General features: G+C 50.2%; 1 protein-coding gene across 2 annotated transcripts; it reads left to right on the forward strand.

Annotated features, from left to right (window-relative positions):
• Window positions 1-225: 225 nt before the first annotated feature.
• SLC20A1 (solute carrier family 20 member 1) lies at window positions 226-13012 on the forward strand. Of its 2 annotated transcripts, XM_081067899.1 has the most exons (11): window positions 226-372; window positions 655-1261; window positions 1361-1501; window positions 1687-1772; window positions 5701-5797; window positions 8303-8422; window positions 9125-9394; window positions 9486-10041; window positions 10647-10832; window positions 11329-11413; window positions 12173-13012. In XM_081067899.1, the coding sequence occupies exons 2-11, from the start codon at window positions 922-924 to the stop codon at window positions 12332-12334; spliced, it is 2043 nt and encodes a 680-aa protein (XP_080924025.1). In that variant the 5' UTR covers window positions 226-372; window positions 655-921; the 3' UTR covers window positions 12335-13012. The 2 variants fall into 2 exon arrangements, with proteins under 2 accessions (XP_080924025.1, XP_080924026.1); XM_081067900.1 differs by lacking the exons at window positions 226-372; window positions 1361-1501 and having other exon boundaries at window positions 774-1261.
• The last annotated feature ends 4688 nt before the right edge of the window (window positions 13013-17700 follow it).

The following is a 17700-nucleotide window of genomic DNA, read 5'->3' on the forward strand; positions in this document are numbered from 1 at the left end:
TACTCAGCCAGACGGGGTGGGGACGCCGGGAGCGGCCGCCAGTCTACCAACCACATGACCAGTAGCTCGGGGACCGGCCAATGAGCGCGGTGGTCGGGATCCGCCGCTGCGCCCCTCGGGCAGGCGTGCGTGCGTCACCGGAGGCGGGGCTCCAGGCTGGCGCGCGTGCGGCGGGTCACGTGGGCCGCGCGCCGGTTATAAGGAGGGGCGGCGGCGGGCGCCGTCAGAGTGATGGCTGCCGGCGCGCGCTGCGTCTTCCCTCTGCTCCGCTGCTGAGGCGCCGCGCTGCTCCCTGGAGGTCCCCGCCCCGCCCGTCCGCCGAGTGCTCGCCGCCTGGACCTCTCCGTCCCTGCTCGGCCCTCGCCTCCTGTGGTGAGTGGGGCGCCGCGGTGACCGGCGTTTTCTCCCCGGACGCGCGGGCTGGGAAGCGGGAGGCGGGCGGGCGGGCGGGCGGGGTTCCGGCCTCGTGCTGCACCCCCTCCCGCGGCCTTTTTGGCGGCTCCGGCGCGCGGGCGCGGGCGCGGCTTGTTCCGGTGTCCGCGGAGGGCGCGCGCGCGGGGGCAGGTGCGGGCAGGGCTCAGCCACGTGCGGGCCACGCGTCCTGCCGGGGCTGGCAGGCGGGGGCGCGCGACATCGTGGTCCCTGTTCCCCCAGGATGAGTCCGCGTCCCCGCGCGACCCTGTCATGGCCTTCCGCGCCGCGCCGCTAGTCCTCCGGAGCCCGGGCTGCCCCGGACCGCAGATGGCCGCGCGCAGCGGATAGCAGTGAGCACCGCGTCGGCCGCAGTTTACGTTTACAGTATTTAATTGTATGTAATATATATTATTTATTGGAGCGCCCGTGATACCTCATACTCTCATTCTGTTTACACGCCGGCGAGCCGCGCAGTAGTTCTTGGTGGTTAGGGCGGCTGCTCCGGGGATGGCGTCCACCGCGGCCACGCTGGTGGCCAGCACGGTGGCCGCGGCCGCCGGCCCGCTGGTGGACTACCTGTGGATGCTGATCCTGGGCTTCATCATCGCCTTCGTGCTGGCCTTCTCCGTGGGCGCCAACGACGTGGCGAACTCGTTTGGCACGGCCGTGGGCTCGGGGGTGGTGACCCTGAAGCAGGCCTGCGTCCTGGCCAGCATCTTTGAGACGGTGGGCTCCGTCCTGCTGGGGGCCAAAGTGAGCGAGACCATCAGGAAGGGCCTGATCGACGTGGAGATGTATAACTCGACCCAGCAGCTGCTGATGGCGGGCTCCGTCAGTGCCATGTTCGGTGAGTGGTCCGCATTGCCCATCCTGGACCTTTCACGTGACGCCCTCAGAACGCACAATGGAATTTTGCCATTTCTTTAATAAACCTTGACTGTTTCAGGTTCTGCTGTGTGGCAGCTAGTGGCTTCGTTTTTGAAGCTTCCCATTTCTGGAACCCATTGTATTGTTGGTGCGACCATTGGCTTCTCCCTTGTGGCAAAGGGACAGGAGGGTGTCAAGTGGTCTGAACTGATAAAAATTGGTATGTTTAGTTCTAACTGGTTTCTTAAGTTTTATTCTTGTCACATTTCATGGCATAATATGTGGGAGAATATTGTGTAAAAGGGAGGGACAGACTAAAGTGCTGAAAACAGAATATTAAAATTTAAAGTAAGTTTTGGTTCCTGATTTTTGTTGACATTTGTTCTTTAATGTGTTCTATTCCAGTGATGTCTTGGTTCATCTCTCCGCTGCTTTCTGGTATCATGTCTGGAGTTTTATTCTTCCTTGTTCGGGCATTCATCCTCCGGAAGGTAATCTTTCCAAACCCCTTTATGACCTATCGAAACCGATAGCATCCTTGTAAATGTAGTTGCTGGGTAGGTATGTGACCTTGGAGAGTTAAAAAATTCTGTTTTGTACACCTTTTGTGTGTCGTTAAGGTCTCTGAAGGAAGCGAGTTTTCAGTATCCAAGAAGGCGTTCCAGAAGGAAAATTGAATGAGTGATGTCTGCAGAGGAATAGGGGAGACTGGGTTGGATAATTAGGGAAATTGATTTAGGGTGGCTTTGTCTAGCTGTATGCAGATTATTACTTTAAACCACCGGCTCGCAGACTGTTGAATTGTAAGCTTTGGGTTCAGCAAGTTACAACGTCCCCTATGGCTTTTTTTCAGCTGCCAGTAGAATGGAGTAGTTTGGGTCCACATCGCGAATTCGATAGTGCTGATTATCGTAACCCGTTTATAAGCTTCTAGATGGGACTACCTCTCACAGTGACTAGATTGATTTTTCAGAATAGGTAAAAAGAACCAGTAAAGACAGTTTTTGTTTTTTTTTCATTTGGCCCCCCCAAAAAATCTGGACAACCATTTCATTTCCTGTCCATTTGAAAATCCCTTTTCAGGGACTTGATAGCATTTCTTTTATTAAGAAGTCCGATGCTGGCTCCAAAGTGGACAACAAGGGGTGTTGTCATTGGACTGACTTACAGCAAGAATAAATGCATCTTTCTCAGGAAACAAAGTTGTCCTTTTCCTGAGGTGAATGGCTCTTAACTGTCCATTGTAAGTTCTTAAAATGCACCTAAACTGTAGAAATCTGAGTGAAGGGAGATAGGCAGCTTGATCCCCAGAGGTTGTTTGGTCTCGTTCTGGCTTCTCTAGGGAAAGACTGGCACCTCTGCTCTGTAGGAACTTCCTGGTGAAGTGATTCCTGACCACTGTTTCCCATGCCATGAGTCTGGCACAGTAGAGCAGTTTAATACTTCGCAGACTCGAAACATCTGTAGCCTGGTGTAATCTGACTGAATGAACAGTGCACTGATAGTCCCTGACTCAGTTTGGTGTTTGTTCAGCAAGCAGGTACGACTGCCCACTCTGGCACTCCCCACAGCTTTCGTGCGTGACCCTAACCAGGCTTGTCAGTGTTCTTACTAGAGCCACACAGCTTGCCCCACACCACACAGCCAGAGAATGGATATGACTCCTTTGGGGATTCCTGCTAATAGCTCTGTACTGGGTCTCTGCTCATCACCTACTGGAAGCACATGGTTCTGGTTCTGGAGGAGCTTTGTGTGTTGCAGGACAGAACAAACTTGGCTTTCCCGGAGGGGAATGGCGGTGCTCTGAGGTGTTAAGAGGGATTGTGAGGTGCTCAGACCTCTCATTAGGGGAATGCTTGCCAGGGGTTTTTACCCCGTTATTGAGAGCTTCTCTTAGGTATCTTAACTTCCTAGCTGTCTTCCTTGTGTGGGTATGAGGATGGGTGTGATCAAGAAGGACTAAAACAGTGTTTGAAACAATAGGACTGAGACTCTTCCTTATCTCCACTTACCCCCCCGCCCCCCGCCGCGGGCACACGCACACGAGCACTCTGTCCAGTCTATCAGTAACATGAGTTTTCAGGTGACAAATCTGAATATTTTTGTTTAGTTGGGTTTTAAATCTCAAGAAAACATCCTTAGGTGAGTAACCTTTGGGGGTCCTGGCTGTTAAAATCTGCCAACTTAACTTTCCATTTTGGAAGTTACCATTGAAATTGTTTTTTAAAAAGTTTTTATTCTCCGAGTGTCTGTTGCAAGGCTGTTGGGTGGTCTCATGGGAAAAAGCCGAGTGGAGGTAAGCTAGCTTCCTTAAGGGCTGGGACAGTAATCAGTGACCGGAAGTAGGGGAGGGAAAGTTTTTCTCTTGAGTATTTCAAGACCAGTCAAAGAAAACGGGTCTCTCAGCATCTCCTTTCTGTTAGGAATCAAGCTGAATGTATCTAGGACATCTTTTCAAACTCAGGAACCTTTTTCTGTAGACAAAGCTTACTGCAACATTGTATGTGTAAAACATGAACTATTCTGGTTGAAGATGAGGGGTTATGAAGACCCCTTTCCCATCTCGCATAAATGGAGGATGAGATACACTATTTCCAGGTCAAGTTTTAAGGGTGTATTAGATCGGTCATATGCTGATAACGGCTCATGGTTTTCCTTTTTTTCTAGACTCTTGTGAACTTTGACTTTTTAAAACCATAAGCCTGTATTTCATAGTATTTAAACTATCAGTAGTGTCATTCACTCCCGACCCTATGCCCAGCTAATTTATTACTGGTTATTTCAATACGTAGTTGGCTATATAGAAAAACAAATATACGTGGGCTATTTCCTGTCAACTCTGACCAACCAAGTACAGTTTGATTTGAAACCACAATCCCAGATAGTACCTGAAAATCTGTTAAGGGAAACCCCCACTTGTGTCTGTAGAACCCTAATGGGTTTTGCTGTTGGGTATGTCTTAGGTTCCTTGGAGAGTTGTCCTAAAACCATAGCTAGTTCTTACTGTAGGAGAAAAATGTATGTACACCTTAGGTCCCTGACGTTATTGGCTGCCCTTGGGGTGTGGCCCATATGTTGTTGAGTTACTCAGGGACGCTTAACAGCGCTGGGTTCTGTAGGTTATTGATGTTTTTAGTTTAGCTGTTTCTCTAACATTCTTTTAAACTGTGGATAGGGTGCTAAAAGTCCGCATAGTTCTCAGTGAGGGCCCATCTCTGTTGGTTTGGAATGGCACCTTCACTTTTCTCTTGTGTTGTTGGTCTTAAGCCATTGCTCCCTTTTCCCAGTGTAGTGGTTATTCTTGTCAGAGCTTTAGAATCACTTTTGGGTCTTTTCCTCTGTCTCTTCTTCCCTAGGCTTTTCCACTGGACTGTGACCAACATGGCATTAGATGTTCGCCTGACATCTTTATAGTTTAGTCTTCTGTGTGTTCAGATCCGTGCTCTCATTCTTTAAGTGTTTGACTTCCATGTTTTCTTGTAGAGTTAATACACGTTTGTTATAAGTGGAACTCTTGTCCCCAGTCACATTGGCCTCCTTTCTGTTCCTTAAACATTTCAAGTTTTTGCCTCGGTGCGTTTGTACTTGCTGACATCTCTGTCTGGAATGTTCTGCCACCAGATAGCCAGGTGGCTGGCTCCTCCAGCCATGCTTGTTGACTTACATATCCCTGTTTTTGCTCCCCTGATACTCCCACCTTGCCGCCTTCCATCTCTGTCTCTTCCCCCTTGGTTTTCTTCACAGCATTCAGCAGTACCCTACATTAACCCGCACTGGAATGCAAGTGTTTGTTCTGTGAGCGCAGGGCCTTTGTCTCATTCAGTCCCGGATTTCAGCGCTCACAGTTGTGTTCTGTAGAGTGAGGAGTGACCTAGTACACAATTGCGTGTTCTAGTACTTGGGTAATTATTAGTAACGGTATACTTATCAAATGTTGGATAAGGTGGTTGTCACAGGTATGTTCTACTGCATGTTGCATTACTAAGAAATCTTTGCAGATATAAAGTCAGGTAAGAAGTTCTAACATCTCATAGGCAACTTCGTGACATTTCTTACGAGTGTCTAGCCCATCCCCAGGTGTGTGCTCAGGTTTACATCTGGACAACAGATACCTTAGCAAACTGCATGTTGAAACTGATTGCCTACCAGTTACTGATATAGGTAGCCTTGTTAAAAATTGCAAAAAATAAACCCAAAAGAAGAAACCAGACACAAACCTAACTGCAGGTAGACGTAGGAGATAGTCTTCATGGGCAGACTTCTGGGAGCAAATACAGAAAAAGCCCGGCCGGCCTTGGGAACTTCTGTGGAGGGAAGTTCCTGGCGCTGGGCTTCCTGAACCTGCCCTTTTACAAGGCTATCTGATCACGAATTAACTTTCACAGCTTTTAAGCTATTGGTCTTGATGATATTTTACAGGCAGATCCAGTTCCTAATGGTCTGCGAGCTTTGCCAGTATTCTATGCCTGCACAGTCGGAGTAAACCTGTTTTCCATCATGTATAGTGGAGCACCTTGTAAGTACCTGTCAGAACATTTAGATGTGAATTTGAAGTTGTCTATAAAACTTGCATTAAATGCGCAATTTACCCCTTTTTGCTTTACAGGGCTGAGATCTCCTAGAAGGTGGCTGGCCTGCACTGTTTCAGAAGGCTGCAGGCTAGTGTGTGCTGAGCTAACCTAGGTAGTTTCTCAACCAGAGAGACCTGCTCAGATTCTATGTTACTACACACCTTTACCCTTTAGTCTTCCCAGGAGCCACGATAACGCTCTTCTCCCTCCCCTGTCCTGTCTGTGCTGAAAGTGCTGGCATTGACGCTGGCCTCCTGCTGGCTGCTGCGTCCTTCCTTGTACCTGGTCCTCAGTAATCAGTCACTTAGGACTGCTTGCTGGGTACTCTCATTTTTCTCTCCCAAGTGGAGCTACTTTGGTTTCTAAGTACTAAGTTTACTCCTGAGTCTGCTTGACGAGAAGAGCCAGGAAATCTGACACCTGCCCTAAGTGCACTTGGAAGGGTTCATGCAATAAGGGGAAGTAATTTATGAGCATGTGAAGATTGACACGTCGATTGCTTTTATGTTGGGGCTAAAGCAGCCACGGGCTGAATTATGGTACATGTTTAGTTGAGCAACTGAGAAAGGGTGACAACTTGTCACAGGCATCAGCTCAGGTGCTGTCCGATTCCTTGGGTGTCACGGTCTCGGACCATCAGGTCATGGGCTCTGTCGATTTTGACTGATGCACTGGAAGAAATGCCTAGGACACATATGCACAGAAGGGGCGGGGGCTGGAGTACCGTGTTTCTCGGACAATAAGACCTCTGGACGATCAGCCCTCATGCGTCTTGTGAAGCAAAAATTAATATAAGACTCGGTCTTCTTTTACTATAAGACTAGGTATATCATATCCATATTATAACATAATATAACATAACATAAAAGACTGGGTCTTATATTAATTTTTGCTCCAGAAATCAGCATTAGAGCTGATTGTCCGGCGAGGTCTTATTTTCGGGGAAACACGGTAGTACCTGGAGGCTACGTACCCTTATTGTGTGCTGTGCACTTGTATTTTTAAATATCCTTTTTAGCTGTTCTTAATGTTCATTGTAGCCCACTAAATTGATTTCATTTCTGACTAATGGATTGTAACTGAAGTAATGTCACTAACCAAAAATGGAGTTAATTTAGTGTTTTTTAAACTTCATTGGAATAATCAGGAGAGAAAATAGATAACATTTTGAGAATATTGGTCTTAGGGAATACCAGCCTTCTTGCCAAGTAGTACAGGCCAAGAAGAACTTGCATGCTGCATTTACAGTCTGTCTTAAATTGTTTTTTTTATGCTGAATGAGGAAATCTCGCGTGAGGCTCTGAGCCCTGGTGTTTTATGTAGTTCAGTGAAATTAGAAACAAATTTCTCAAAACAAACCATTTTTGCAAAGGGAACTTGGATATTTTTATTCTGACGTTTGTGGACCATTTACAAGAAAAACCAGTCTCATTTCCCTTTTCTGACTGGAACGTGGGCACATTTAAGTTGTGGTAGCGATTGATTAAATTTCGTGTGTATTTTGTGTGACTTTACATGATGGAACTTTGATAGGATTATGATAATCATACAGCTTGCATTTTGAAGGGGCCTCAATTTATATCTGGTTGTTAAATAGTAATCATTTTGGGGGGCAGTAGAATTTCCATTTTATAAGTAATTTAATTCCTATTAAGCAAAACAACCACAAGTAACTGAGTTCTTGGATAAACTACAAATCAAAACATCTTTTAGGCTTAAATAGGATTCTGTGGTGTTTTGCTTCTGCCATTAACATAGGTTAGAATGGGGCCTCTTGGCATTTAAGTGATAAGCAGGTGGTGACTAATAATGATCCCTAAGTCCAATGAAAGTAGACAAGTCTCTAAGGGTAAGACTTGTGAATGAAACTACCACTAAACTATTTTCCTTTTCTGAAGTAGCCCTTTGAACTATCCTTATCTTTTGACAGATAATATCCCTGTTTTCTGTGTCTTAGTTTGCTAATGAGTTAAGAGATAATGTCATTAGAGGATTTTGCTGGAGGCAGGACAATCGCTGTGATTACTCCACAGAAAATCACATCAGTGTGGCATACGTGACTACCAGGATCTTCCCCCAGAATGTGCGCCCCCATCTGGAGGCTGAGAGTGCAAAATTCCTTTTTCTTTATAACCGGTTGCAAATTGTCAGTATAATAATCCCCACCACCATCCAAGGAAAATAAAAGCTAGTTTGTTTAGGAGCTTGGGAGATGTCAGTCTGGCAGGTGTTTCAAGTGGGCTGGACTGGTGTGGGTTTCAGGTGACTGGATTTTGCTCCCACATCTGTGCAACCATGAGCATAGTAGGTCCTGTGGACCTAAGGCTGGCATGGCAGCACTGGAAGGGAGAGGGGCTGGCTTGGGGACCTGAGTCCCCCCAGGAAAGTTTACACAGTGCTGCAGGGGCTATGGCCCTGGGGTTTTCAAGATGCACCCTTTTATTTCCTAGTGCTGGGCTTTGACAGACTTCCTGTGTGGGGCACCGTCCTCATCTCGGTGGGATGTGCGCTTCTCTGTGCCCTCATCGTCTGGTTCTTTGTATGTCCCAGGATGAAGAGGAAAATCGAACGTAAGTGACCCTGTAGCACAACATTTTAGCTAGTAACCTGCTTATTTGTTTTTGTTTGGCCACCTGTGAACATTCACTGTTTGCTAGATTGGCAAAGTCAGAATTGTTAAAAGGACAGGGTTCCCTGATGTCCTGGGTCCTCGCCTGCGGCTCGGCTGATGCCTAAATGGGCTTGTAGACACTGGGTACTGGCAGGGCAGGCAACACATTCCCACCTGGCGTGGGGTTTAGGACCATGAGCGTGCGCACCTATTAGGGAGCTGACAGTGCGAGTTGTCACCTTTGGTTGCCTTCACTGAGCTATTTTGCTTTGCTTGAACTCAGAGTACGGGATTTGGGGGGAATTCATTTTTAAAAAACATGAACTAGATGCAGTCCAAATGTGCAGTCCTCTGCCATTCCCTGTGGGCAGGGATCTGGGCACGGTTTCTGTTTGTAAAGAGGTATAAAGAACAAGAGGACCCAGCAGAGCCCACAGAGCCTTTGCTGTCTGGCCCGTTACCAAAAGAGATTGCAGCCCTGACATGGGGTGTCCTGCCCGCCAGTTTCTTCCCAAGACAGACGAGCTGTGGCAGACGCAACAGACAGGAAGATTGTCCTGAAGTTTTAGTGCAGTTCGCGTGGGTTCCAGTTTTGAGGGGGAAGGGGAAATGTGGAACTAGTGAGTTGGGTGAAAACCAAACCGAAACCCTTCTTTTCCAGGAGAAATAAAGTGTAGTCCTTCGGAAAGCCCTTTGATGGAAAAAAAGAGTAGCTTGAAAGAAGAGCACGAAGAAGCCAAGGTGTCTCTCGGGGACGTGGACACCAGGAGTCCTGCTCCCGAGATGGGGCCGGCCACCGTGCCCCTGCGGGCTGTGCTGGAGGAGAGGACGGTGTCCTTCAAGCTGGGGGACTCGGAGGAGGTGCCGGAGCGGCCGCGGCTTCCCAGCGTGGACCTGAAGGCGGACAGCAGCCTGGACGGGGCCGGGGATGGTGAGCGGGGTGGTGGGGCCTGTGCGCTGCGCGGTGGGCGGCGGGGCCCTGCAGCGCTTGGCGCTGAGTGTCACCGTTTGCTCCTGGCCAGGCGCGGCGCGGCTGCCCGGCGGGGACCTTGTGCAGCTCAGCCAGGCCGTCAGCAGCCAGATGGGCTGCGGCCACCAGCAGTACCACACCGTGCACAAGGACTCCGGCCTGTACAAGGAGCTGCTGCACAAGCTGCACCTCGCCAAGGTGGGGGACTGCATGGGGGACTCGGGGGACAAGCCCCTGAGGCGCAACAACAGCTACACGTCCTACACCATGGCCATCTGCGGCATGCCCCTGGACTCGTTCCGCGCCAGGGACGCCGAGCCCAGAGCTGACGAGGTGGAGAAGCTGACGTGGCCGAGCGCCGACGGCAGGAAGCGAGTCCGCATGGACAGCTACACCAGTTACTGCAACGCCGTGTCCGACACCCGCTCGGCCTCTGATGTGGACGTGAGCGCCAAGGCCGAGATGGGTGTGGGCGACAGGAAAGGGAGCGGCAGCTCTCTGGAGGAGTGGAGTGACCAGGACAGACCGCAGGTGTCCCTCCTCTTCCAGTTCCTGCAGATCCTCACAGCCTGCTTCGGCTCGTTCGCCCACGGTGGCAATGACGTCAGGTCGGTGGCTGGAGCTTAGCACTGCTCATTCTGCTTTCACACGCTTCACCTTTGAAGGCCAGAAGGCTGTGCTTGTGGCTGGGTGCTCCTGGCAGCATGGCACACTGCGTGACGTGGTCGCATGAGGTCCTAACACTTGCTGACAGTGACAGGCAGTCAGGTCTTTCTCTAGCAATTACAAAGAGCGTTTTTAACTGTCCTTGTGGATAGTAGACACAGAGAGCTTTCAGAGGGGCCTTTTGGCTGGGGCCTGGCTCCTTTTCATAAATTCTGGGATGTAAGATGGAAAATGTGCCGTCACTGCCCTGTGGGATCGAGCTGCAGGCCGCTGCCCGTGGTTACTTCTGTGGCTGGTAGCATGCGTTGGCTCCCAGACTTGCTTTAGGCTCCGTGGGGGCCACGGGCTACGTATGTGTATGCTGTCCGCTCTGACCAGTGCTCCTTCCTTTGTCCTCTCGTGCATGTGGGCTGTTCATTTCCTGTGACACAGGCCTGTTGCTAAGTGGAGCTTTAAGCTCCACTTGAGACAACAGTAAGTCGCCCGGCAAACGCGCTGGCCAGGCTCTGGTCTGCCCGAAAGTCATCCTGGTCTCACTTTCTTACAGCAATGCCATCGGCCCTCTGGTTGCGCTGTATCTGGTTTATGAGACGGGAGATGTGTCTCCAAAGGTCGCCATCCCGATATGGCTCCTGCTGTATGGTGGTATCGGCATCTGCATTGGCCTGTGGGTCTGGGGCCGGAGAGTCATCCAGACCATGGGCAAGGACCTGACGCCCATCACGCCCTCCAGGTGAGCTGGCCTCGGCCCTCAGGGGCAGTGCCGGGGCCCAGCAACCAGCTTGTAAGTGCTGGTGTTACTCTCATCGCTGCAGACATTTTAGGTTTTGTTTACTGTCTGGCCCTGAAATAGGATTTTGGTCAAGTTTTCATGAATTCAACTCCAGTGGTCTCGTAACCTTTTCTGAGGAAAGGTGTGCTAAGAGCGAATTGCTAGGTATGCTTGACTTTATTTGTGTTACTTTGGGAGCTAAGACTGACGTTTACCAAATTCTTCAAAGTAAAAGTGTGAACCTTAGTAATGGGCTTCCAGAAAAACTTAAAATGAGAGGGACAAGAGACATAGCATGGCTTGATGCAAAGTAGATTTCAAGAGTCCTAGCAGTTAAAGAGGGCAGTGAAGGCTGTCACTGAGTGGAGCATAGCAAGAAGGCCTTAACTTTGAGGTAGTGTTAGCTTACCGAAAAAACAAATTTCATTCTCGATAAGTCACCTTTTTGTGTCCACAGCGGCTTCAGTATTGAACTGGCATCTGCCCTCACTGTGGTAATTGCATCAAATATCGGCCTGCCCATCAGCACGACGCATTGTAAAGTAAGTGATGCCACCTGCTGTGACTTGACTGGTTCTTTCTGGTAATATGGGGGGTGGGGTGGAATTGTTTGTTTTTAATATTTCAGTCCTTTTGTGTGAAAAGTTTTATGTGGTGAGTATTGAAGAATTCCCAGTTTAGGACGAGTGACCACAAAGAACATAATTACTCACATCTTACGGTTTCTGTGTCTGTAGCTCATTTAAGCAGATAATACGGATTCTCCCCAAATGATGCAGTCCTTTCACGTGCAGCCAGTAAGTCAGGGCTGTTTGACGCTGAGGCCGGTTTACTCAGAGCCTCTCAGGATTGAGGGCCCAAGAAGCGAGTTGAGTCCTAAGGTCACTTGGTGACCATGTGGCTTCTACAGGGGAAGGAAGAATGCTCCCTAGGTTGGAGCCCAGAGTCACCTTTTCTTCCAGGACCTCTCGCCAGGTGTTGGCTGTTAGGTCTGACATCAGCTTCCTTCTAGAGTGACCTTTGGAAAACCTGGAACTTAAAGTAACTTGTTAAAGCGGCTAGTTATTATTAGTGCAATTCCTTCAATTCCTTAGCTCAGGAGGGAAGAGTGTCCTTTTCCTGTCATCTGCCCCAGTTCACACAGATTTAATGATTGGGTTTTTATGTTGCCTTCATCTTGCCACAAGTAATCTTAACCCGCGTCAGAGTAGCTCACGGGCTCTTGTCCTTAAATTAAGGTCATGCATCTCTGCCCGGCCCCACTGCCCCTAGTGACCAGCCCCTTGCCCGTTCCCTCCTAGGTGGGCTCTGTCGTGTCCGTTGGCTGGCTCCGGTCCAAAAAGGCTGTTGACTGGCGACTCTTCCGCAACATTTTCATGGCCTGGTTTGTCACGGTCCCCATTTCTGGCATAATCAGTGCTGCTATCATGGCACTCTTCAAGTTTGCCATCCTGCGGGCATGAAGCGGAGGCGGGGACCGTGTGGTTGTTTGGGCTGCCCTCTGCAGGGTGTGAGTGTCACAAAGGCCCACAGTCCCCTGCGTTCGGGAGCTGTGGGAGGAAGTGCTTCTTGAGCTGCAGTTGCTTCTGTGCTAAACCTGACTTGTCTCCAATTAGCTATTTCAATAGCCAGGTTCCCACTGGTTCCTATTGGCCGTGACTTCTGCACATCTCCACTTTCTGTACCCAGCTTCAATTCCATTATGTATATGTTGTCTCTGATGATAACTCGTGATCTTTAAACACCATTCAGAGCCATTTGACAGCCAGAGTGCTCTGCCTGGCGGTGTCACCAGCTTCTGCCTGCGCACGCACAGGACTTAATAACTGAAGGGCACCTGAAGCTCCCTGGGCCCTAGAGAGGCGGTCCTGTGTGCCCTGTGTCTGGTCGGCGCTGCTCGTGGGACCTGGGGGTGAGGCTCGGGCACTGACAGCTGACTCTGTGACATCTTTGCGAGCGTCTTCCTGACTGACTGCTACGGAGAAGCAGGAAGAAGGCCTGTGCAGCCGCGGTGGTTTCGATTTTTGGCCGTGGGTGGATGAACGAGGGAGGTGGGGTGTGAACTTTGGGCAAGGTCGGTGGGCAGCCTTCCATGTTCATCCATCTACCTCTTAACTGAATAAAAAGCTTACAGTTTTTAGAAGATTTGTCCTCATGGTTTTTGTTCGTGGCAGAGCACGTGGGCTGGGACCAGTTAGCTCACGCCACTCTTAGGAGAGGGGGTGTCTTACCGAGCGGGGGTCTCCCCGCTCCGGCTCCCAGTGCCCCGTTACAGACCCGGCATCGCCACCTGCACATGGCTCCCTCCGTGGGGACTGGCACCTGGCACCTCCCAATAGCACAGCCGGTGTCCCGTCGGCACGCACAGACACACTCACTTGTTCACCTGTGCGAATGGGCTTCTTTAGGGCTCGAGCTGTGCTGAGGGCAAGGGCTCAGCCCCCCCCCCCCCCCGAAGTCCTCTGTCGGCTTCTTCAGTCTTGGTCATCACCTCTCCTTTTATTCTCTATCAGAACAGGGATGGGAAGTGTGTTGTTTTGTGAACTGCGTGGATGGCTCCTGTCCCGAGAGTGAGTGAGATGCTCTTGGGCAGCCAGACTGGAAGGGGGTAAGGGCCCTGTGTGCCTGACCTTGCCTAAGGGCTTAGACCACTGGTCAGGCATCAGGACCGTACTGAGCTTTTCATGCTCGCTCAGTCCTCGAGAGCTGCAGTGGGGATGCTGAAACGCCCTGAGAATGCCTGCATCTTCACAGTGTGGTACAGTGGGGCTGGCTGGGTTGCCTTGTGTCACGTGAGGAAGAAGGGGCGTGCTAGAGGGGTGCTTGGCGCCACGCCCTGAGCTGAGTGTTGGTGCTGGCTTCCTGTTCTGGAGCTGTGGGACTTCACAGCCCAGACCTGTCTGCCTTGGGATTAATCAGAGAACTGTGACCCGGTTGGCATGTTCCCCGGGGCTCAGCACAGGACAGCCGGGAAAATACTGGAACTGAGCATGTGAAGAGCAGCTGGACCTGGGGAAGAGGGCGCCAAGAGTGAGGAAGAGAAGACCAGAGGGAGTATATCCCACACAGCGTGGTGTCTGTCGTGGCCAGGGGCACATGCTGCATGGAACCCTGGCCTGCTTTTCCTGGGTACAGATGGGACCTTTTATAACCAAGTTTTTTTTGATCAAGGTTGTATGTATGCATATTAAGGAGCCAGGAGAGTCAACAAGGCCTGTGACAAAGGACCTCCCCCCACTCTCGATCCTGGCATTTCCTGCTGTGTCTGCGTGATGTTTGGTCTTCCCTTTTACCATCGCAGGCTCTGACCTCCCGCCTTCACTGTAATTTTGCTAAGATCAGTGTCCCAAGTATATAGAAAGTAGTCCTGAACTGCTGCCGTGCAGTGAGCACACCGTGACACTTCTCCCCACAAAGTTTGGTTTTGCCTGCAGTAATTGTCATTTTCCTTTCCTTTTGTTGGTTCTGGTCGCTAACCCATCCCGAAAGTCTCCACCACTTGTCTCATTTCGTCTTAGGACCATCATGAGCGACAGGAATGGTGTGGACGGGTCAGGGAGCCTCACTCACAGCGTCAGCCTGGCCCCAGGCTAGCCGGCTTGCACGTCTGCGTCCTAAAGTCTCCCTCTTCATCTTGGAGATTTCTTTTACCTCGGGGGTTGGATTTCCTGCCTCCTGCAGCCTGAGTCTCCATTGCTCTTGGGTGATCCCCTTGTTTTTGTGGAGAACACCCTCTAGCAGCTTCCTGAGAAAGAGTTGGGGAGTTTTTTGAGATCTTGCACATGTGAACGTGTTTTCATTCCATCTTCACGTTTAATTGATAATTTGAGCATGGAGTCTAGGTCTGAAATCCTCTCTTGAGTATTGAAGGCACTGACTTGTTGCTGCTACAAAGCCCCATGACGTGCGTGTGACATGTGTGTGACCCGCTGTCCTCGCTGGAAGCTTGTTGGGGTATTTACTCCAGTGTCAGGAATGCAACTGTGAGCAGTTGGTTTATTTTTCAGTGGACCGAGTACTTCACTGCTTCGAACCCCAGATAGTCACATCCTTCAGTTCTAGGAACTTCCTGAATTTGACACTCTACACCTTTTTATTTTCCTTTTCACTTCTTGAGCTTTCTAATTTTCCAGTTTTTTGCTCCACACACTTTTCTTTTCTCTGACCATGTCCTTTTACGAGACACATTCTCAACTCTATTGTCTAAAGCTGCTATGAAATATTCTGCTCTTTTTTAATTCCCAAAAACTGAAAAATAGCATCCTGGTTCAGGGATGCCATCGACATTTCCTCGAAAGTATTAATGCTAATTTTAATTTACTAAGATACTTCCCATTTTTCGCTCTGGTCTCTGTCATGCCAAGGGCTTTCCTTTGCCGCCCCTTCAGTCATCCCATTTAAGGGGAGACAGTGCTGGTGGGACGCTCAGTGCCTGGGTGGCACTTGTGGGACTCAGGGGCACTGCTTCCCAACCAGGGCTGGTTGTTGTCCCTGCCCCCAGAATATGAGGCAGATTGAGACTTGGCTGTCACAGCTGGGACATGCTACTAGCCAGAGGTGTTGCTGTAAACAGCCTACAGTACACAGGGTGAACCCACAGCAAACAATTATCTGGTCTCAAATGTCAAAAGTGCCAAAGCTGAGATGCTGGGTCTGGGCAGATCCCAGAGAAGAGACGGGTCTAAGCTGACTCAGGGCTCGGTGGGGAGAGGTCACTGTTTATGTCCCTTGTTCTCAGCAGAGGCAGTTCTTGCTTTGTGGCTCCGTGGGGCGAGTTCGGCACCACGGTTTGGACAGAACCCCAACAGCATGGTTCAAAGTTCAGCTGCCATGGCGTGTTAACTAGCACCTGAATGAGGTACAAACTAACACCAGCTCTTCGGTCCTCAGGTCACGTTCACGCCACCCACATCAGCATCAAGCCTGCCCAGTCACAGCTTTGAAGAGACAGAGCTGTACTGTCGCCTCTTTACCCTCCAGCGGTGGATGGCAGAGTGCTTGTAGCACCGCCGCTGGGTCACTCTCCAGATCTCTTAGGGGCTTGGACGAAAGCAGAAACTTGCTTTTTACCACCAAACACAGCTTGCATTGATCCAGCCGCTGGACAGAGAGGTTATTTCTACTTTCCATGGACTTGCGCACAGGCTCTTGAGGTCAGTTAGAGATTTTCGTTTCTTTAGCTGAGGTTCGGAAGATGCAGAAAGCATCATGGCAGAAAGCGAGAGGGACACATGGTGTGACAGAAACTCCTGACTGCAAATAGTGGTCCAGATTCCAGCCAAGCAGAAGCCCTGGAGAGGCTGAGCTGCCGCTGTCGGGGGGAGATTAGTGAGGAAAGGATGCACGTGTCCCAGAGGATCTGGGTGGCCATATGTCACGTGCAGGGACCTCTCAGAGGTGGTTCAAACACTGAAAGAAAGGGACAGCCCACAGGGTCAGTCCCAACGTTGCTGCTGTCATTTACAGTGGACTGGATAAAGTCGTCTTACTATTTCTTGATTTCCCTATACATTTATAACAGTTTTTAATGTTTTGGCAAAACTTTTCGAGTTCACGGGACAGCCTTGTTTCCTGGAGACTATCGCCTGGCATGGTCACATGGGCCCACCGCCATAGCTGGAGGGGGCGGTGTGCGCGTTACGTGTTCTCTGCTGCTGCCGGATCTGTGACCCTGCACTGTGCCCTTTGGAATAAACTTGCAGTCTGATGACACACGGATGGTGACACCTGACGATAGCGGTGGGCACAGGATAAAGGGGGCTTACCAGCTGCTGCTTAAAAAGTTTTCTTATGGAGATTTCAAGGAGAGTCAAAATGAGGGTACAGTGAACGCGTCAGTGTGCCAGGTGCCCGTGTCCTGCTCCCCAGTCAGTGTTCTGCCGTCCTTGCTCCCTCACTGAAGGTTTTACTGCAGTGTTTTAAACCGAACTAGCTTGCCTGTAAAAAGACAGTGTTTGGGTTGTAATGTCACCACAGCATGCCTGACAGCTGGACTGTCCCTCTCCGGGTTACCCTACTCCGTCTCCTCTGGAGGGACCTGTTCCCGGATTGGGAGCCTCTTGGTGGCAGTTTGGCCTTGGCTGTCTCAGGTCGGCCACCTGTCCCACTCTGTCCAGCTGCCAGGTTTTGTCTCCTCGCCTGATGACTGTCTACAGCAGTCCCCTACTGCCATGTTGGGCTTGCAGAGGGAGTGGAAGGTCAGTGTGTCAGTTCGTCTTTACCTAGGAATTCTTGACTAATATTTTAGTAATTTTTTTTGAAGTGAAAAATGGAATGTTTAAATTGAAAATGTTTTGAACAATTGAGCATAGAAGGTAGAGAACGAGAGAAGCTCACATGCATTTCCATTTCCTGGCCCCATTACCCAAAGGTACCTGTCAGTAGCGTGCACACCTTGGGCATTTTGTGCATGCGTGTGTTCACATGTGTGTGTGCACATGTGTGTGTGCACGGGGGAGCCCGCACTCGCACGCAGAGTCTTTCCTTCTGAGAGGTGAAGCGGCTTAGCCCTTGCTGAAGCCCCTTGGTGTCTACAAGCTAACTGGGTCAGTGTTGAATCACCACTGAGAACTAAGTGTCACAACGGTGCACGTGTTTCCTTGCAAGCTGGCTGAGCTCTCGGCTGAGCTGGTGCTTTCAGCAGCTCATTTCCTGGTTGGCAGGAAACAGAAGGGTTTCTTCTCACCTCACGTAAGTGATAGCTGCTGAGACCAAAGGTGACAGTTCAGACATGCTCCTTAACCGCTGGGTCTGGTATTCCCTATGAAGTCCAGTGGTCTGGGGACGCTCGGCCTGGGAAGCCCTCTCCACCATGTTTGTGCAGCGTGTG

The sequence above is a fragment of the Rhinolophus hipposideros genome, assembly GCF_964194185.1.
Source record: "Rhinolophus hipposideros genome assembly, chromosome: 12".
Taxonomy (NCBI): domain Eukaryota; kingdom Metazoa; phylum Chordata; class Mammalia; order Chiroptera; family Rhinolophidae; genus Rhinolophus; species Rhinolophus hipposideros.